This window comes from Equus przewalskii, chromosome 23, assembly GCF_037783145.1.
Source record: "Equus przewalskii isolate Varuska chromosome 23, EquPr2, whole genome shotgun sequence".
In the NCBI taxonomy this organism is placed as follows: Eukaryota; Metazoa; Chordata; class Mammalia; order Perissodactyla; family Equidae; genus Equus; species Equus przewalskii.
Window position 1 is genome coordinate 1,828,393 of NC_091853.1, and position 20,922 is coordinate 1,849,314.

The 20,922-nt window shown below is 53.2% G+C and overlaps 1 protein-coding gene across 2 annotated transcripts in view; it reads left to right on the top strand.

Annotated features, from left to right (window-relative positions):
* RASSF5 (Ras association domain family member 5) overlaps positions 1–19,678 on the top strand; it is a 67,481-nt gene extending 47,803 nt beyond the window's left edge. For both annotated transcript variants that reach the window (XM_070591148.1, XM_070591149.1), the window contains 4 exons: positions 13,289–13,399; positions 14,520–14,817; positions 15,341–15,456; positions 17,255–19,678. In XM_070591148.1, the coding sequence (XP_070447249.1) occupies positions 13,289–13,399; positions 14,520–14,817; positions 15,341–15,456; positions 17,255–17,407 (678 nt within the window). In that variant the 3' untranslated portion in view covers positions 17,408–19,678. The remainder of the gene's footprint in view (positions 1–13,288; positions 13,400–14,519; positions 14,818–15,340; positions 15,457–17,254) is intronic.
* Positions 19,679–20,922: the final 1,244 nt, after the last annotated feature.

The window sequence follows — 20,922 nt, forward strand, 5'->3', positions numbered from 1 at the left end:
ATAAGTGCTAAGGCGGGCCCAGCATTCGGTTGTGAGAGCCCTTGGAGAGCTCCGCGCTTGGGATGGAAAGGTTGCTTCAAGAAATGCAGATGGTGTTGAACTGTGATGTGGGAGGTACAAGGCTGTGTTCGCAGAACAGAGAAAGGACAGGAGCTAGAGGGCTGCTGGGAAACGGTTAGAACGTAGAATCATAATAGCTAATTATTGAGGCTTGATGTGTGTCGGGCACTGTTCTGAGTGCTTTACATGTCTAAACTCATTTAATCCTCACAACAGCTATATATGGTTTCCACTGGACAGCAAGGAAACTGAGGCACAGAAGGGGGTCACAGAACGTGCCCATGGTCACACAGTAGTGGGGTAAGGGGCAAATCGAGGATTTGGGCCCAAGTAGTCCAATGCGAGAGCTCCCAGCCCCTAAGCTATACTGCCTCTCCTATAGCTCTTTCCAGAATTATCCAATTAGTTGAAGCCCCAGCACTGAGGCCAGAAGGTGCCCACAAATGCAGCCCCGTGTCAGCAGCATTCGTCTTGCAGTCACTGACGGGAGTGCGCTTTGCCAGGCCATTTAGGAGAGAGAGGAAACCAAATGTCTCTGCCCCTGAGCCGTTCTGACGCAGTGAGAGGACAGCACACGTGGAGGACGCAGAGCCACTTAATAACCAGCTCAGACCTGTTTCAGCATCACAGATGAACCTCCAAGCACCTCATGGGGTGGGGAGAGCGGGGCAGGTGGCACAGTGATGAGGGGACACGTGTGGGCTGGTGAAGAGGCTCTAACACCTAGCACCACCCTCGCCCTCAAAGCTGAAGGCACAGTTGGGGCTCCCAGGCAGAGGGGAGCCGAGAAGGACAGCACTTCCTCCAGTGGCAACGTAGGCTGGTGTGTAGGTGCTGGCTCAAGTCCCAAGCCACCCCTCCCCTCCTGGCACGTGTGGGCAGTGGGGGTATGCTCGGAGCTGGATACTGGCTCCCATGTGCCACTCACCACCTCTGAATTATCAGAATCATTTATGGCACGGACTGCCCTGTCCTGCAGGGAGCTGCAGCCAGAGCTGGAGCCAGCACGTGGTGGGAGGCGGTGCTTCTGCAGCCTGGCACCCGCGGCTGAGCAGCCTGGGAAAGGAACTATAATTAGAACACACGAGCTGGACTCCTAAAGCCAGCCCTCTCTCAAGGCCTTGTGGTTCTGCTGGGCTTGCCACCGCGCCTCTCAGAGCGCATAGGATTCTACGTGAAGCTCAGGAACCCTCATTCAGAGCGTTCGCACGCGGGGAGGGCCACCGTGTAAGAGCGAGGAGGCGATTCGGAGGTGGGGATGGACAGCTCTGAAGGCGACCAATCTCCGGCTCCCAGCTCAACGACATCAAGAGTGTGCCTGCAGAAGGAAGAAGAGACGTGGTTCCCCAAATCTTCGTTTTGCTGTCATATCCATTTCTCTAGGGTGTAGGAGGTTGGAAAGCCAGACATAGCTCCTTGATCACGGCCAGCCATGCCAGGTGGAGGCAGAACTTCTGAAGCAGGTTGGGAAGTCCCCCTTCTTGAGTCTCCTAATGACTCAGGTTGCTTCCAAATGTGGGTGATTGGAGCAGTACTTCTCGAAGCCCCTTCCAGATCTCTGAGCCCAGGCTTTGTCCCTGAGCTCCCCTCCGGGGAATCATCTGGGAAGTTGTAAGACCCTCACCCAGCTGCAGCAGCTCCTCTGAGCTGGGCCGGGCCGTCTAGATCGTGCCTAGTGTGCAGCCGTTTCTTAGGGCACCTAGCAGGACAGCAGCCTGCGCCTAGGAAGAGAGCCCGCTCCTGGAGGTCTTGGGAGAGGGGGACCCGCTTGCTTAGAAGTGGGATTGACTCCCCGCTTGCTTGGAATGTGGAAAGTAAGGGAAGCTCCCAGCTTTATGGGAACCAGATGAAACCCGCTCGTCCCATGGCTTCCAGGTTCCCCTGCCCTTGGAATCTTCCTTTTCTTGTATTGTAATAGTATTTTTTTATTAAGATTATGATAGTTAACAACCTTGTGAAATTACGGTTGTACACCATTATTAGTCATGTTGTAGGTACACCACTTCACCCCTAGTGCCCTCCCCCTACTCCCCTTTTCCCCTGGTAACCACCGATCAGTTCTCTTTGTCTATATGTTAACTACCACCTATGAGTGGAGTCATACAGAGTTCGTCTTTCTCTGTCTGGCTTATTTCACTGTAATAGTATTTTTATATAACATAAAATTTACCACTTTAGCCATTTTTAAGTGTACAATTCTGTGCCATTAAGTACATTCACACAGTTATGCAACCATCACCCCCATCCATCCCCAGAACTTTTCATCTTCCCAAACTGAAGCTCTGTACCCATTAAACAATAACTCCCCAACCCCCTTCACCCCGCACCCCCTCTGCCCTTACAGCCACCATTCTACTTTCTGTCTGTGAATTAGACTACTCTAGGGACCTCCTATAAATGAAATCATGAAGTGTTTGTCATTTTGTGACTGGTTTATTTCACTTAGCGTAATGTCTTAAAGGTTCATCCATGTTGTAGCGTGTTGCAGAATTTGCTTCCTTTTTATGCATAGACAGTATTCCGTTGGATGGATAGACCTATTTTGTTATCCATTCAGCACCCATCAATGAGTTGCTCCCAGCGTTTGGCTATGTGCATAATGCTGCCGTGAACATGAGCGTATGGTATCTGTTTGAATCCTTGCTTTCACTTATTTTGCGTATATACCCAGAAGTGGAATTGCTGGATCATATGGTAATTCTATGTTTAATTTTTTGGGGAATCGCCATACTGTTTTCTGTAACAGCTGCACCATTTTACATTTCCGCCAGCAATGCACAGGGGTTCCAGTTTCTCCACACCCTCACCAACACTTGTTATTTTCTGCATTTTGGTAATAGCCATCCTAATAGGTGTGAGGTGGTACCTCATTGTGGTTTTGATTCACCTTTCCCTAACGATTGGTGATGCTGAACATCTTTTCACATGCTTATTGGCCATTTGTATGTCTTCTTTGGAGAAACGTCTATTCAAGTCCTTTGTTTTTTAATCAGGTTTTTTGTTTTTTTGTTGTTGAGTTGTAGGGATTTTTTATATACTCTGGATATCGATCCCTTATCAGATTTGCAATGGGATTCTCTTTAAATTGGTTCTGAAAGAGCCAAGTGCAGCCTTAGACTGGAGTCTGGATGGGATGTTGGGACCCACTCACTCCCACTATCCACCCTCATCCCTAATCCACTCCATGGTGCTCTGGTTCTGAGCACAGAGATGGAAAAGCACAGTCCTCGGCTTTGGGTGCTCATGGTCTAATGTCGGAGTCAGGCTGGTGCACAACTAATGCTGCTATACCGAGGATGAAACCAGTGCTGGAACCATTGAGGCATAAGCTGACGTTATTGGAAAGTCCACTAATTCTAGATAGAAGTGGGGGATTGAGGAGTATATCCCTAAAGACATGTCAGTTCTGGGGGCAGGGGGCGAATTCTCCCAGATCAGCAGGAGGACTTTTCAGGCTGAACAGTCAGACTCAGGGGTCGGGGGGACTGGAAGGAGACTGACCTAGGAGAGGCTGGGCGAGGGCACAGGGACCTAGACGGAAATCCAGGGATGGAAAGTCACCTGAAGAAGACCTTCTGACACCCTAGAAACTGTTCAGGGCGTGAGACAATGCCCCGGGGAAAACGGCTGGGGCCTTCGCAGTAGAACGGTGTCGCAGTGTTCTGCCTGGATTCACACTTTAGACCTCTGAGCTGAAGAGGGGGCTTCATGAAGGCCCAGGGGAGGCAGAACAGAAATGGAAGGGGTTGCATCATCCACCCTCAGAAATAGTACAGCCGCCAATAGAAGTAGGAGTTGCCTCTGATTTCCAGTTGTCGTCTCAGAAGCAGGTAGGACCCTTTTAGACTCTGGACCCTTTTACTCTCCCTGTCTTTGTTTTGGGGCTTTGTGTGTCCTCACCTTACTACTTCTCTGTATTTTATTCGGTTCATTAAGCAGGTGTGCAGGGGGCCTCCTGTGTGCCAGCACTGTCCAGGGAGCTGGGTCAGTGAACAGGGCAGTCCCTGCCCTTGGGGAGCCCCTGTTCCGTGAGCCCGCTGCAGGGACGTGAGCTGACCTCCAGAAGCAGCCAGAGCGGCTGTGTCCGGGCTGCAGCCAGGCTGGGGGCGGGTCAGGAAACCCTCCAGGGTAGAGTACCGGGGTGCATCTCCACAGAGAACAGAAGAGCGGAGAGCAGAGAGGAATAGAGAGGGAGGGAATCCATCTAGGCCTGGGAGGGGCCTGGGGTGACCACACGTGCTGGTTTGCCCAGGACCGTCCTGATTTTAGCACTGAAAGTCCTGCATGCCGAGGAAACTCTCAGTCCCAGGCAGACGGGGACAGTTGGTCACACTACCTGGGTCTTAAGAGCTGAAAGCCTCACCAGTTATCCATGAGATGCAGTTGGCATATAGTGTCAAGGGCCCACAATATTTTAGGGGCCCACAAAAGTGTTTTAATTTCTTTCAAAATCAGAAAAAATGAACTTACAGCTTGAAGAAAGTATTTTAATTTATGATATTAATATATTTGTCTTTACACAAATGCTATCATAAAATATAACTTCCAATGGTTTTTTATGCAGGAAAGACGAAAGTGCTTAGGATGTACAAGAGTCATGATTTGGGCCTGGCTGGAAGCCCTGTTAGGGGTCAAGGTTAAGGCAAGAGGACTCCCCTACTGGGTCAGTCCCACCAGCCAAACTTTCCTTCGTCCTGCCAGATGAATGACTACTGAGGGCGGTGGTGGTTACCGTGATGGCACGCTAGCTAGCTTTTGTTGAGTGTTTACTGTGCGCTTACATCGTGCCCAGCACTTCCAGGTGTGCCATCTCATTTCATCTGCACAACAAATGGATAAAGAAGGCCTTGTTATCTGCGTTTCACAGACAAAGAAATCTGAGACTCAGTGAGACTGACTTGCCCACTTTCACAGACGAACAAGGGATGGCCGGCAGAGGCCAACCTGTGGCTGGATGTGTGGGCAGCATGGTCTCGGGGCAAAGAGCAGGGCATCTGGGTAATAACACATCCCGCACTCAGTTCTTTCAGGGATTAAGTGAGATTGTGACTGTGGAGCCCTGAGAGCAGTGCCTGGCTGTTGGAGACCTTTGTTATTGTAATGAAGCAGGGCTTGAACCTAAGTCACTTAGCTCCCAGGCTGCAGGGCGACCCTCGCCTCCTGCATGGGGCTCCTGCTCCCAGGTCCTGACTTGTAGACTGGATGCCCCCTGAAAAACTGATGGACACTGTGTCCAGGCTCCAGGACATGCTGGCAGCCCAGGGAGTCTGCTGGCATCACACTCGTACACCGGAGCTGGTCTGGGCTAGAAAGCTTCTCAGGCCGCCCGGGTCCCACTGTTGTTGTCCTGCTGTTTCACAGTGTGTGTATCTGTCTTCCCTGCTCACATAACCCGTGGGCTCCCGAGGACAGGGACCACCCCTCGCTGGTTTCATGTCCCAGGGTGCTTTTCAGAGCCCTCAGCCGTGGGCAGTTCAATCAGTTACTGTTGACAGACTGCCTGTATTGACCGTCCGCTCTACGTCTCTGTCTTTGGAGACTTATGTCTCTTTGAGTTCCGCAAATCCCCTCCCTCCCCCACTCCTCCTCCAGGTCCTCCCAGAGCAGCTCAAGTTCCACGTGGTTCTGCTTGTGCAGATGGCTCCATGAAGCCCCTTCCTTCCTTCCTCTGCCAGGTATAAGCTGTTGGAGAACAGCGTTGGAGTTTCCGATCCCTTTATTTCTGGGACATTGGACAGCTCCATAGAGAGGCCTGTGGCAGTCAACTCCGTCACTGCGGTGGGTGTGTTCCAACACACAGGCCCTTCAGGGCCTGGGAGGCGGCCCTGTGGTGAGGCCCCATTGGGCTTCCTCTTTCCCATCTGGATGAGGCCATCGCAGAGGGACCCATGAGCCTTGAGCATGGTCTGGGCATTGAGCAGGGCGTCCAAATCTGCCCAGGTGGATGGATAGCTGCTCTTTTCCTTCAGAGGCTCCTATTTAGGACGGGCTTGCCAGAAACGCCGGGGTTTGGAGTCAGCCCAGCCGTTGGGCAGCAGGCCCAAGTGGAAGGTGTCTTCAGAGGGTCATTCTCCTGCAGGGGACGCCTGAGGCTGTCCTCTCTGACATAGGCCTGGAGGTGGTGTCCACCCAAGGGGCCAGAGAGTTGCTGCTGACAGATTTGCTAAGAGCTCAGAAAGAGGAAATGTGGAAAGGCTCTTGGTGAAGGGCTTCCGGGGCAGTTTTTGTTTTGTTTTCTTGCGTTGTGTGAGTTAAGAAGGTGGAGACCGGCGGGGCCTCGCTAACCTGGGGTCTTGCAGATGAGTAGATAAGCCAGAGGCCGGTAATGAGGGAAGGAAAGTTGCAAAGGAGAGAGACATTCCTAGTGTTGGTCAGACCAGTTATTGCTGCCACAGTTCAGACACCCCTGCTGTCCTCGGAGAGGCCCCAGCCCCACACCCACTTCTCTGAACTGGAAGAGGAAGCGCTGATGAAAGGAACCACCCTATCTTGTATGTAAAATCTGAGAGCTGCGGAGGGGCCTTAGAGCTTCTCTGGTCTCACTTCACAATTTCATAGATGAGGAAACTGAGGGCCGAGAGGGGAAGTGACTTGCCGGAGGTCAAAGGTCATTAGATGGTCTTGCATTCATTCTCACCAGGAAACTGCAAAGCCCTGAGCTACAGGGCTGGCTTCCAGCCACAGCCCGCAGGCCCATGCAGGCCGCACCTTCTTAGCATCGGCCCCTGGGGGTGTGGGCGAGTGTGAGATGCTCCTGGACCTGCCTGGTGTCATCGGCCTGGCTCTCAGCTGGGAAGCACCAGGCTACTGTGCCCTCTCCTTGCCACCCAATCAACAGGTGTTTATCTGACACCTCCTTGGAGGTCAGCCCAGGGCTCAGCTGGGCCCCGCCGCAGGTGCAAAAGGAGCAGAATCATCAGACAGCACGTCTACCTCCCTCCAGGGAGCATCTAACTGGGGAGATGGGACTAACACATGTAAAACAATCATTAAACAATAAAAGGCAGCATATAATTAGATGCTAAATGTAGCCACCCAGGCTATGAAAGCACCTCCATAGGTCCCTGCAGTAGCAATTTCACATTAGCAAGCAGCTGCAGAGGTCCATGGCACGTGGTAATTTGCAGCTTTGCTACAACAGGACTCCGAGGCTTTGGAGCCGTGGGGCTGGTTCTGGAAGTGAGTTCCTGAGCCAGTGAGTGAGCCTTGCTGCCTACCTGCATCCCTTCCTCAGCCGGCTAGTTCCCTCCTCATCGGAGAGGGGAGAACGGCAAGGAAGCGACAAAGCCTCTGTGTAATGTGTCCATTAAATGAGAGTGAAGTTACAAAAGGCCCAGCAATTGACGGTGCAAGGAAATGCACAGGAGCACGTGACTCTTGACAAAAGTATGATGCAGGAGAAGGCAGGGACCAGTACAAACCTGTATATACCTGTCCCCATTTGGGAATTAGAATGTCAAGGATCTACATATATTTGGACAGCAGAGAATGAGGAGATTGCTGTGGGCCATTGAAGTTTCATTGGGAAACGACACAGAGAAGCTGGAACTAGGGGAGATGGGGACTGTGTCTTCCAGGCGGGAGAGACCACACAAACAATGGTGCAGAGGTGAGCAAACCACTGCCCAGGGGCCAGACTCCATAAATAAAGTTTTATTGAAACACACTCATCTCACAGCTGCTTTGTGCTACAACGGTAGCGTTGGATAGTTCCAACAGACACTGTATGGCCTACAAAGCCTAATATATTTACTGCCTGGCCTGTTATAGAAAAAGTTTGCCAGCCTCTCCTTTGTAGAGAAAGGAATGAACAAACTCTAAGGCATGTGGGCCAAACCAGAATAAGTGCTCAAGGAAAGTGAGAAGTGAGATTGGCTCACAGGGGTAGGCCTTTGTGTGCCTGGAGTGATAGTAACATTACAAGCCTTTGGGTGGGTTTGATAATTTCCAAAACACTTTTGTACCTATTATCTCATTTGGTTTTACCTTCGCATCAATCCTATGAGGCAATAAAGGATTTTTATGCCAAATTTATCAATGAAGAAACTGAGGCTTAAAGAGGTTTCTGACTTTCTCGAGATGACTTAGTTAGTAATGGGGTCAGAATTCACCCACTGCTCATGTTCATCCCGCAGGGATTGCCTGGGCCTCTGCCATGTGCCAGGCTGGAACTGGGCTCTGCCTGTCGTGGGCGAGGCAGGCAGAGGGGCTCCTCTCACAGAACTCAGTCCAAATGGAAATCCAAATGCATGGTGATTTCTAGGAGAAAGTGAGGTCTTTTTTTCTTTTCCCCTGTAGGCAGTGGGGACCCATTGAAGGTTCTTGAGCGAGTATTTACCATCTGCTTCATCCTTGGTGCCACCGGGCATAGAGAAGAAACAGAAGTGTGGTGTAAGTCCCTAGTTGGGAGTAAAGCTCAAGACGGGTGGTCTACTTGGACGTCAATATAAGTAGATGCATATTTAAGTGCCAGATAGTGTAGCGCTAGCCTTAGATGCGGGCTGGCTTTAACCTTGCCGGCTCAGTTTCCTCATCTGTGAAATGGGCATAATAATACTACATTCCTGGGGCTGGCCCGGTGGCACAGCAGTTAAGTGTGCACGTTCCGCTTTGGTGGCCTGGGGTCCGCCGGTTCAGATCCCGGGTGCGGACATGGCATTGCTCATCAAGCCATGCTGTGGCAGGTGTCCCACATATAAAGTAGAGGAAGATGGGCACAGATGTTAGCTCAGGACCAGTCTTCCCCAGCAAAAAGAGGAGGATTGGCAGATGTTAGCTCAGGGCTGATCTTCCTCAAAAAAAAATAAAAATAATAATAGTACATTCCTCATAAACCTGTGGTGAGGATGAAATGAGCTAATCCATGCTAAGAGGGTTCGAGACTGCCTGGCACATCGTGAGCCAGTAAATAACGATGAGGATCATGACCACGATCACTCAGCGCTCGGGGGTCAGGAGGCCTCGACAGAGGAGGTGACTTCTGGTGGGCGGGCAGGAGTGATACGATGAGAGCAGTGGGAGGAAGAAGAAGCTGACAAACTTAAAAAGAGGGAGAGTGAAATTTTTGGCAAAAATGAGGTTTGTGTGATGTAGGTCATGAATGTATCTGATGTATCGGAAGGAACTGCTTCCCCTCAGCCCGCTCCTCACCCTGGGGGCCACTTCAGTTCTGGAGCTTTCGTGGGGACTCCAGAAGACACAGCATTCACTCAGAGCCTCTTCTTCCTGGAGTGTTGGGCCACTCCCCGGAGACCAAAATTCAGACTGTATGTATGTCATTCATTAGGATTCACAATTAGCCACAATTTAGCACAATTTATGTTAAAATAACATAAAATAAAATTCAACTCAGGGTGAATCTGCTCAGAGAGAGGCCCCAGACCTCAAGGGGATGGTCTTCTTTATTTTGTTGTTAAGGATATTTTAACAGAGAAGTTGGAGGGTCGCTCTCTCAGGGGGCACTTCTGCTCTGTGCCCTGGCAGCCAGCCTCTTCACGTGGCTGTACCCCAGGAACCTCGAGAGCTCGGGGAGGACACGGCCCTCTCCCGGCCTTAGGACGTATGAACACAAACCTGTTTTTCACCAGCACCCTGGGTGAGCTGGGTGCACTGCGAACAGCTAAACCATCTGCCACCAACGCCAGGGGCCTAGTCAGAGCAGATGACTTCCACGCCAGATGCACTGAGATGTGTAAACCCCAGGAGAGACACTCACTGGCCAGTGCCTGTATGTATTAAATCATAACAGAGTGAGTTCCCCATTCTGTCTCCATCCTGGGCCACCCCGGGAGACAAAACCTGCCTGGTTTCTAGCTTTGTCCCTGTGGACGAGACAAATCTTTCACTTTGAGGACTTGAGCATCTGGCAGGTGAAGAGACGTTGGGGTCCTTGCCTTGTCCTCTGGAGATTACTGTAGTGTTGATCTTGTCAGCCAGCAGACAATGCCTTTTAGGTAACCCTTTGGGGCAGTGGAGATCTGTGCGTGCTGAAGGGTTAACTGCAACTGGATGGGGCCCTTGAGGTCGGAGGGACCCGCACCTGTTCTCAATCACTGCTGCCCATCGGAGCTGTCTGGGAGATTTTTTGAATCCCTATGCCCAGGATGCACCCCAGACAATTAAATCAGAATCTCCGGATTGGGGTTCAGCACTTTGTTTCTAAAGATCCCGCAGATGATTGCATGTGCAGCCAAGTTTCAGAACCACTGGTTTAGGTGCTGCACTGTCCCTCGGATGGGAACAGATTAGCGGGCTCGCGGGCTCCGGTCGGCTGACTGGCTGGCTGGCCTCCTTTGGGAGGTGATTCATTCAGTCCAAGGTCAGATCATGTCTGCCAGATCTGGTGTGGGCAGCAGCCGTTCCAGCCCGGGTGCTGCCATCAAGGGGTGCGAGATTCGACGTGTTGGCCACACAGGGGCTCCTGCGCTCCCAGGTGGGGTGGTGAGGTCAGGATGACCGTCTTCTGCGTCAGTCCCCGAAGGGGTGGCCGCAGCCACTTGCATCACTTCCCTGGGTTTGTGGTGGGAAAGGGAGAGAATAGATGGGTTGTCTGCTGGAGGAAAGGGGAACAGGAAGAAGAAGAAATCTTAGGTTAAGGCAGCTCTGACTCTTGCTGTATTCAAAACCAGGCCTGGACCACCAGCCTTTGAATGACACAGCTGCCTTTTCTTATAGGGAAATAGCTGTGGCTCTTGGAAAGAGGACATCTTCCAAGAGCTTCTAAAGTTTTCTTTCTATCATTTAACTCTTTTTTATGAGAAAGCTGTTAACTCCTGAGGAACAGCAGCCTGCGTGCTTCAGAGATGGACAGAATGGCGCCTTAGTAGTAACCGGACACTGGTCTTTCTGGCTGGAAGCCCCCAGAGAGCAGGCACGCCTGGGCCCATGGAGACGTGTCCAGCAGGTTGGGGGCTGGGGGCAGGGTCTCCAGGAACAGACCCAGGGAAGGGACGAGGCGTGAGAAGCTCCAGTCTGAGGGTTCCTGGATTAGTAAAACGACAGCGAATGAAGACAGTCTGTGAGGCTCACACTACTTGCCACTCACCTCAAGCAAACGAGAGGTGGCCTGGGGAGTGCTCCCTCGTGGGTGGCCTTCGATGGAATCAAGGTCCAGTTCCAGAGACCTGAGTGGCTACATAGGAAAAGGGTGGGCCCTACATCCAAGAGCTGCATCTCACTCCAGAAGTCAGAAGTTCCTCCTTGCCATCTTTGCAGGTGACACCGTGCTCCTGGGTCCTGAAGCCTCTGGACCTGACCCACTGGCCAGATACACCTTGAATGAATGCCTCACAAGTCGCATAACTGATAGGCCTTGGTTTAGCATCAGCCCCTCCCAGCCCTGTGGCACAGAGTTCCTGTGATCATTATGGGAGTGGCAGAAGCTGTCCTAGGGAGGCCACGTGGTGAGTTGAGAAGGACACGGGCTCCAGACTCAGATGGACTCGGTTCCAGGCCCTACTCAGAGGCCTACTAGCAGAGGGAGCACCGGCATGCTTCTGAACCTCAGCTACGTAATCTGTCAAATAGGAGTGACCTACGTGGTGTGTGGGAGAAGGGATGCGAAAGTGCCAGCACGGTGCTGTTCTTATCAGGCTCCCTGAGGAAGAGCACAGAGAGAGCAGACAGGCCAGGGGAAGATGTCGTGATGGAAGGGGGATGTCTGCTCATTGCTGTGCTGATGGGTGGGAGGGTTGGGGGGGGCCACACCAGCTCCCCTTGGCAGCCACACAGCTTGGCCTTTTATCAGCAACGTGGGATTGGAAAGTGGGAGGAGGAAGTGAAGGCATCTTGCCGAGTGTGACGCATCTCCCGGGCTTGCTGGAGGGAGGAAGACGGGGCAGGCTGCTGTGGGTGCCCATTGTGTTCAGCTGGGTGGTGGTGTGATGGCAGGGCAACTGTGAAATTCCCCACCCAAACCGGACATGCACGGCACAGTGTTGGATGGTGTCAGGGAGGCGGCCAGAGAACAGCCGCCTGGCCTCTCTGGGCCCCTTTCGTCAATGCCAGAGGAGAATCCTGACCCGCCCCGCATCCACCAGATTTCTGGGATTGGGCAAATTTGGGTGGGTTTTGACCGACCTATTTATTCCCCCCAAACTGTGGCTCCGGCACTCCCAGCCACACACGGACAGCATGAAGACAAACCGGGAAGGTGGGTGCAATGAACGTGAGAGAAATCCAGGATTTGACTGAGGGACAGAGTTACTTAGACCCCAGGATTCACCCCGGCAACCCCACCCCCCAGTGTGAAGGACATTGATGTCCATCCGTGCAGCTTCGTTCTGCCCTTACCCTTCCCTTGGGGGAGGGGGCACCAGGGGAGGGTATGAAGGCAATAAATGGTGAGGTCGTGGGAAGAACACAAGGACAGACCTGAAATCTCCTTTTTGTCCTGCACGCACTGACTGTAGGGCTTTAGGCAAGCTGCTGAACTCCTCTTAGGCTCAGTTGTCTCCCCCGTGAAACATGCGCAGTGAACTCTGTCTCGCAGAGTTGTGGTTCGTGAGGATTAAATGAGATGATGCCTGCCAAGTCCTTGGCCCAGAGGTGTTGTCCTTGCACCCCAGCAGAGGAGGGTTATCCCCTCAGTTATCTAGAAGGCTACAACCCCCTGCCCCTGCCAGTCCACTCATTCATTTGACGAATATATATTTGCTTTTTACTATGTGCGAGGCATCGTGGCCAGTGACATGGGCCTGAACTGATGTCCATGTACCCTCGGTCCTCTGGTCTGCGAGAATTGCTGTCATTCTCATCAGTGCACACTGGGACCACCTTTACACTCCTGTCTCTCTCAACTCCATTGTCACTTCCTTGAAGAGATGACCATGGCTTGCATTTCTTTGTATCTCTCTTAGCATCTAAATGCATCTTTTCCGTAGCAACCCTCTGTAAGCAAACCCAGCTCTGCTGATTGGCCAGATTCCTACTCAATGCCTGTGTGCCGGGCTCTCTCACAGGGATCTCGAAACAGGCCCGAGGGGTAGGCATTGCTCCCATCGCACAGGTGAGAAGACTGAGGCACAAGGAGATTTAAGTTACTTCCCCGAGGGCCTGGCTAGCGGTGGCATGGCTGGGATTTCACCTCTGATTGTCCTCACCCTGAGTCTGTACAGTTGGTGGGCTGCGTGGGGCTGGTGCTCACCTATTCTTGGTCAGAGTGGCCTTGGGAGAGCATGGTGGTTCCCTTCCTCGTGTACACCCAGCCTCACTTCTGTGTCTGTTCCAGAATGTCTGTAAACCCGCCGAGGAGACGCGGCCCCCGCCCACACTGCAGGAGATCAAGCAGAAGATCCAGAGCTACAACAGCCGGGAGAAAGAGTGCCTGCGCATGAAGCTGGTGAGCGGCTGCCCCTCCCCGCCCGGCCCTGGCCCCTCTGCTCGCCCCTGGATTCTGGGGCTACCCTCCGAGGTGCCTCCCCTTTCTTCAGGCTTCTTGAGGCCTCGGGGTTGTGGCCGGCTGACCCCTGGGTGCTCAGGCGCCTCCCGTGCTTGAGGGGATAGAATGGGCTTTGAATAAGATCCAGATCCAATCTCTAGCGCTTTCGCTTTTTCACCTGTGACTCTGGGAAACTTCTTAACTTCTCTGAGCGGCAATGTAAAATAGAGAAACTAGTGCCCATTTGTCAGAGCTCTTGCGGGAATTAAATGATATACAATGACCAGGGGCCCGGTGTTGCTTGGCCCGCAGGAAGCCCTCGATAAGGGGAGTTCGCAGCTCCCCTCCTCCCCGTCTTGGTCCGTTGCACTATGACGGCCTGTGTCTGGGGAGCTTCCTTAGACTGTGCAGAGCTCAGAGAGGAGGGCACCAACTTTGCGCCAGGTCCAGAAAGGCCACCTTCAGTGGGACAGTGCGGAGAAGGTAGAAGAACCCTGCCCCCTGCTGGTCGCTGGCGGTAACTGGCTCTTTGGCGCTCCAGCCAGATGGGGCGCCCGAAAATCCAGCGGCAGATGGGCCCAGGTCTAAGTCTTCAGGCTGCCGGATTTTGGAAAGAGATGCAGGAGGAAATCCAGTGGGCTGGTTCTCCGAGGACCTTATTACAGAGCCTTCTTGCTCTTCCCCGGTTTGGGGGGGCCAACTAGAGAGGCTACTCCAGACCTGCCTCTTAGAGTGGGGACCCACCAAAGGTGGTCAGCATGCTCCTTGTGGCAGGGGATTTGGGGCAGGCAGCCTGAGCCTCTGGGGAGGGGCAGCCCCAAGGGTCCTCTCTGGTAGCCGGACACCATGGGCCTTCTCCTGGCCCAATGTGGGGAGACAGTGTCTCTGCTCCTCCAGCACCCCCGGCCGGCGGAGGCAGGAAGAAACTCAGGGAGACAGGTGGGGGGGGGCTGACTGGGGTGGCACTGCTATTAGGAAAGGCCTCTGCAGCCCACCTACCCCGGGACAATGGCCCGGAGTGGCAAATAGAATCGTGCAAGACAGATCCGCCCTGACCCCATGTGACGTCCGCCCCTGGCAGAGCGAAGACGGCACCTACACGGGTTTCATCAAAGTGCATTTGAAACTTCGGCGGCCGGTGACGGTGCCTGCTGGGATCCGGCCCCAGTCCATCTATGACGCCATTAAGGAAGTGAACCTGGCGGCCACCACGGCTAAGAGGACCTCCTTCTACCTGCCGCTCGATGCCATCAAGCAGCTGCACATCAGCAGCGCCACCACGGTCAGCGAGGTCATTCAGGGGCTGCTCAAGAAGTTCATGGTCGTGGACAACCCCCAGAAGTTTGCACTGTTTAAGCAGATAAACAAGGACGGGCAAGGTATGAGCGAGCGAGCTCCCAACCGGAAACTGCCTTTCCCAGCCCTATCTGTGCTCACCCGCTGAACCCCTACCAGACTTGGGTGGCGGGGTGGACCCCTCCTGGGCACCGCAGTCCAGCTGTCACGTGGCATCAGATCGGTGGAAGGGCCACGCACGCACTCAGGACAGAGCTTGAGCGGGAGCTCATGCCTGCTCACTGTGCCCCTCCCTCTGTATGTGACTTTAGGAAAACCCCTCCCTGGGCTCCTGCTTCCTAATCTGTGGAAGGGGAGGGAATCCGCCCCACCACTCCTAATCTTTTGGGAGATGATGTGAATGGAAACATGCTCCAAACTCTGAGCAGACGCCAAAGATAAAGGTTATTACCCTATTCATTCTTGTGAGGTTCGTTTCACTAGGGGAAAGGACGGCTCCTTCCAGTTGTAACCACCCCACCTCTGCATTTCCAATTCTGTCCCACCCCTCCCGGGCCCTGCCCTTCTTCTCGAGATGAGCTCCCAGCCCCCTCTCTTGGTTTGCAGTGCTCTTCCAGAAACTCTCCGTGGCTGACTGCCCCCTCTACCTGCGCCTGCTTGCTGGGCCTGACACTGATGTGCTCAGCTTTGTGCTGAAGGAGAATGAAACTGGAGAGGTGGAGGTAGGTCCGGGACCTTCTGCTTGTGGCACAGCCCCAGCCCTTGGGGCACACTGGGTGGGCTCAGGTGGGCGCTGTCTCCCCGCCTGCCACAGGCCGGGGCCATGCGTGCAGCAGTGGCGGCAGGGAAATGACTTGAGAAAGTGGAGTTGGGTGAGAGCTGGGCAATGCTGAGTGTTCAGCCAGGATTGTAAGTGCGCTGGGGAGCAGGTCAAGCCTGTGTCTGGCAAGGCCTGTGGAAAGAATTTCTGAAAACTCGGAGGGGCAGGTGGGGTGTTGGGCACTGGGAACTCCCTGTGTTGGGCCCAGGTTGTTTCTGTTCCAGGATGGCCTGAGGCCCCACAGCCCCCATCTCTGGGTTCCACTGGGTATTGATATTTTTGAGCCGTATGTCTCTCCCTGGTTCTTAAAAACTGACCCTGCCCCCCACGGCAAGCTCACCAGGGTCCAGTCCGGGGGTGTCAACAGGTGAAACGGCTGGCACTCCACGTGGCCTGTGGTGCTTGGGGGTGGTGGGGGGCATGTGACCGAGAGAGGGGAGCCTCTCGTCGTGTTTGTCACGCTGTGTTCAGTGGAGGCCTAGGGCTTGGGGAGCAGTCTTGGGGGTCCCTGCAGATTTGGGGGATCTAGGCCGGTGCGGCTCTGTCCTTTTCGTGTCAGCCAGGCAGTCCTGCTTCCATCTGCCTTATATGTTGGAGTGTGCGGAAGATTCTGTTTGGAAAACATTCCGCTGAAGGTGTGTGAACACTGCCGCCCGTGGAGAGCTCGCAGGCCTGGGTCCTGTTCTAGCTCTGCCGCCACGAGCTCTGTGGGCGTGGTCCCGCCAGCTTCCCTCCCTGGACTTGCTCTGTGGGCGTGGTCCCGCCAGCTTCCCTCCCTGGACTTGCTCTGTGGGCGTGGTCCCGCCAGCTTCCCTCCCTGGACTTGCTCTGTGGGCGTGGTCCCGCCAGCTTCCCTCCCTGGACTTGCTCTGTGGGCGTGGTCCCGCCAGCTTCCCTCCCTGGACTTGCTCTGTGGGCGTGGTCCCGCCAGCTTCCCTCCCTGGACTTGCTCTGTGGGCGTGGTCCCGCCAGCTTCCCTCCCTGGACTTGCTCTGTGGGCGTGGTCCCGCCAGCTTCCCTCCCTGGACTTGCTCTGTGGGCGTGGTCCCGCCAGCTTCCCTCCCTGGACTTCAGTTTTCTCGTGCATCCAATGTGGGGATTAAACCAGATAAACCTGAATATTCCTTGGTGCTGAAAGAGCTTAGGAGTTGAAATCCCTGGCCCCACGGGGCCTCAGCTCCTGGGTCAGCCTGAGCGACGTCAGGCTTGCCCTCGGCCCTGAGAGGCCAGGTCCCATCCGGCCAGCTGGGCGCCGCAGAGCTTTCCGGGTTACCTTATCTCGTGATCTGCTCTGCAGCCAAGGGAGGGAGATACCTTCACTCCACGGCAGATGAGAAAACAGGCTGAGAAGGGTGGAGTTATGTGCTTAGGTCACCCGCTGGAGTCAGGCTGAAGCTGGTCTCCTGGTCCAAGTCCAGCTTTCCTCCACTTGCCTCTTCAGGGTCTGCACGTTGGGAGCCTGTCACTCATCACAGCAAAGCAGCTCCTTGTGAACTAGGATTCTTGGTCATGAAATGCCAGGATTTGAAATTTTGTTGCTGGTGTGACGTGGGAAACCTAAGCTTTCTTCCTCGTCCCCTCCTGTTTGGCAGCAAACCGTGCAAACCCTGGGAAGGGGGAGGCTGCAGGGCCCTCCGGTCGCGCGGCTTCTAACCCGTCTCCTCTTCTGTGTCTCCCCCGATCTCCCTCTTGCCTCACAGTGGGATGACTTCTCCATCCCTGAGCTCCAGAACTTCCTAACAATCCTGGAAAAGGAGGAGCGGGACAAAATCCAGCAAGTGCAGAAGAAGTATGACAAGTTTAGGCAGAAACTGGCGGAGGCCTTAAGAGAATCTCAGGGCAAACCTGGCTAACCGGTCCTGCTGCCTCTTCCCCGGATGCCCGTGGATTTATTCTTATTATTAGTGATTATTTGGCAACAGACACTTTTTCTCAGGACACCTCTGGCGGGTGCATTTGTGTCTGCCCAGCAGGTCCAGGTGTGGCACAAAATCTCTGATGGACATGAATGTGTGCAGGGTCGGGTTGGCCGCCCCCACGCTGTGCCCTCTGGACCCTGCCAAGGAGCAGCGCTCACGTGAACGGACAACGTCCTCTCCCAGTCTGCAGGCTTCCACAAACCAAACAGTTGCCTCTCTCATCACCAAACTGGAGCCGTTCACACCACCCGGCAAAGGGAAGAAAAGAAGTCATAGAGATACATATTCTTTCTCTGGCTTTTATTCTTCTTCAATTTCTCTCTTATTTGCCACCCACAGTACCTTTATTTATGAGTCAAAAATTGTAGCATATTCCTTTAGCAGGTCTGAGCTAAGCCCTGGAAAGCAGGATAATGCTCATAAAAGGATTGTCCCCCACTGTCCCAAGGTGCCCGTTCATGCTTAAGGAAAGGTCATAAAGCCACCGGTCCCAGATGCTCAGGTAAGGAGCACCCAAGGCGAGGTCGGCTCAGAGATCGCCAGAGAAGCTGCAGCCTGCCCTGGCCTTGGCCCTCATCGCCAGTCTGTGCACATGTAAACCCAAAGGCATGCGTATCTGCATATATGTGGTACTTAGCCATATCTTTGTCAACTACTGTTTGTTTTTAAGTTCCAAATTTGAGTTTAATATCGCCATCATCCTCATGCATTTCCACCAAAGGGAAACCAGCCATTTGCCATGATAAAAGTCTCCTGCTGAGCGCGGACGTCAGGCAGGCAGAGAAAGCCAAAAAGCTGTGCAGAGAAATGCGTCCAAGCTGTCTTCAACCTTCCCCCAGCAGACAGCAGGGGCGCCTGGCTGCCTTGGTTTCCCCCTGGGCCTCCAGCACTGCCTCTCTCCTCCCACTGGGACTCTGCAATCCCCAGGTGCTGCCAGAGGAGCTGCCTCAATTACAGAGGGGGGATCCTCCCACTCAGCCAGCTTGGAGTCCTTTGTGTTCCGTAGCCCGGGCCAGCCTATGGCACTGCACTCTCTCTGTGAGCCCATGGGGCTGGCCTCCAGCTGACCTCAGTGCCTTTTTGTTTTCAGAGAGTGACAGCAGCAGGGGCATTTGCTTGAAGCTCTGCTGCTGGCCTGCTCCTGCCAGGAAGTGGACCATGGCGGTGTGGGAGACACGGCCGGCAGAGCTGTCGCTCCAAGTATGGGGCGAGGGCCACAGACCTCCTTCCCATCTAAGGTCCTGGGCCTTGACTTCCAAGAAGTGATGTCAAACCACATGGACAGGGCAGATCACATTCCTGACTCTACGTTTGTACTGGCTCCTTGTTTAGGTTCAAACTTAGAAATAAACTAGCCAAACAATTCCAGCAAGTAGCCAGGACTGCAAAGACACTCCAGTGCAGGGGAGACGGACTTTTAACTTTCACAGCAGGGCTGGCTTTCCAGCCCGGCCTCTGAGACTATTTCTTTGCTGTCCTCTGCCTTCCCAGGTCCCTCTTGGGGCGGTTTGAGCCCAAGCTTCTTTGTGTAGCCTCAGAAGTTCCTTCCCTGACCCTGCTGAGTCCACACTGCCCCCGATCCCAGAAGGAATGCTGCCCCCTCGTCATACAAACTGTGTAGTCTTCAGAGCTAAGTCAAGACAAGCTAGCAGCTGGAAAAAGTTGTTTTAAACCACAAAAACCCTGGTTACCTGCCATCTCATGCTCAGCCTTATCACTCCCCTCCCTGAAACTCCCCCTCCCCGCTGTGTAGTAGGGACCGGGCGGGCGGAGGGTCCCTTTTCCTTTGGGCTGCGCATCTTTAATGTTCACAGAAGGCACGGCTCCTGCTGCGAGGCTGTGAATGCTGCTGAGAACCTCCCTTGGATGGGACGGCTACTTTATTTTTGAGAAGGAAAGAAAAGTCCTGTACATATATACATAAAGGCAGATGGCTATATATAAAGAGATAGGGCTGTTTATGAAACAAGAAAATTATGGGAAAACTCAGACTTTACGCACAGTTAGTCCCAGGCCCCAGGCCGGGTGCAAGCCTCCGAGAACGGTGTGTAAAGCATCCCCTCCCCCAGACGTGGGTATGAGTGCTGGGAGTGCCTTCTAGCATTGTGTTGCCCAGTGGGTGTTTGTTTTCAGGATATTTTCTTTTTAAGTGTCTTTCTTATATGGGTTTTAAAAAAAAGTAATAAAAGCTTGTTGCAAAAATGATTCAGGCTGGAGACATCTCCTTGAGCTTCACCATCTTGTGGAGATTGGGAGCTGGGAGAGGGTGGGAACAGAGCAGAACACACACTGCTTGGCAGAGTCAGAGTTTCTTCTGCCAGCCAGCAGAGGAATGAAGGCCTCTGTTCCAATAAGGTTGCAAACTGTCCAGATGCGTGGGCTGGAGGGTGCGGCCGAGGTGGCCTCACGGAGCAGGAGAGGAAGGGGACTCAGTAGAGAGAGAGGTGTTGAGTTGGAAAAGAGGAGGAGTGTTCTGGAGCTAAGGCTGATTAAACACCAGGACAGGCTACTGAGGTAAGAACGGTCTTCTGTTTCTGGAATGATTGAAAAATGAGAGAGAAAGGAATGTTTCTTTGAAAGTTTAAGATCATCTCACCTGGGGGAAGGGAACTAGATTAGATGACTAAAACAATCCTTTCACTTTAGATTATCTAACTTCCATCAAAGGGACATCTCAGTTATCATGGAAATAACCAAATAAAGCTATTAAAAAGAAATTGCGGGGCCGGCCTGGTGGCGCAGCGGTTAAGTTCACACATTCCACTTCTCAGCGGCCCAGGGTTCGCCGGTTCAGATCCCAGGTGCGGACATGGCACCGCTTGGCAAACGCCATCCTGCAGTAGGCATCCCACGTATAGAGTAGAGGAAGATGGGCACGGATGTTAGCTCAGGGCCAGTCTTCCTCAGCAAAAAAGAGGAGGATTGGCAGTAGTTAGCTCAGGGCTAATTCTTCCTCAAAAAAAAAAAAGAAAGAAACTGCCTGCCTTCAAGTATTGACCATACACAATGCAATGAACAGGGCCCGTGCAGTTCACTTCTCGCCTCCTTGTGGGAGAGAACACCCTGTCCAATAGACATTCTTAAAATTATCCAAAATGGGCACATCTGTGACATTTGTTCACCTAGACCTCCGAGAAGTATATCTTTCAATAATTTTGCCAAAACCTAGAAATGAACCAGTTTCTGCTTTTCATTGAAACACATCTGGTTACAGCATGGGATTAAGTTCAAAGTTGTAAGTTTGACCTTGATAGTGATTATTTGGCTTAGCACACAGAAAAAAGAAGTGCACAGCCTGACTCTCCCCGCCTTCGTAGGCGTACCTATGGTGTTCACAAGGAGGAAAGAGAAGTGACTCAATGCAAATGTGTCACCATTACTGGAAAAACCATGCAGAGCACAGGTCTTGACAGCACAGTGTCACAGCAGAATTCTGGGTCAAACCACAG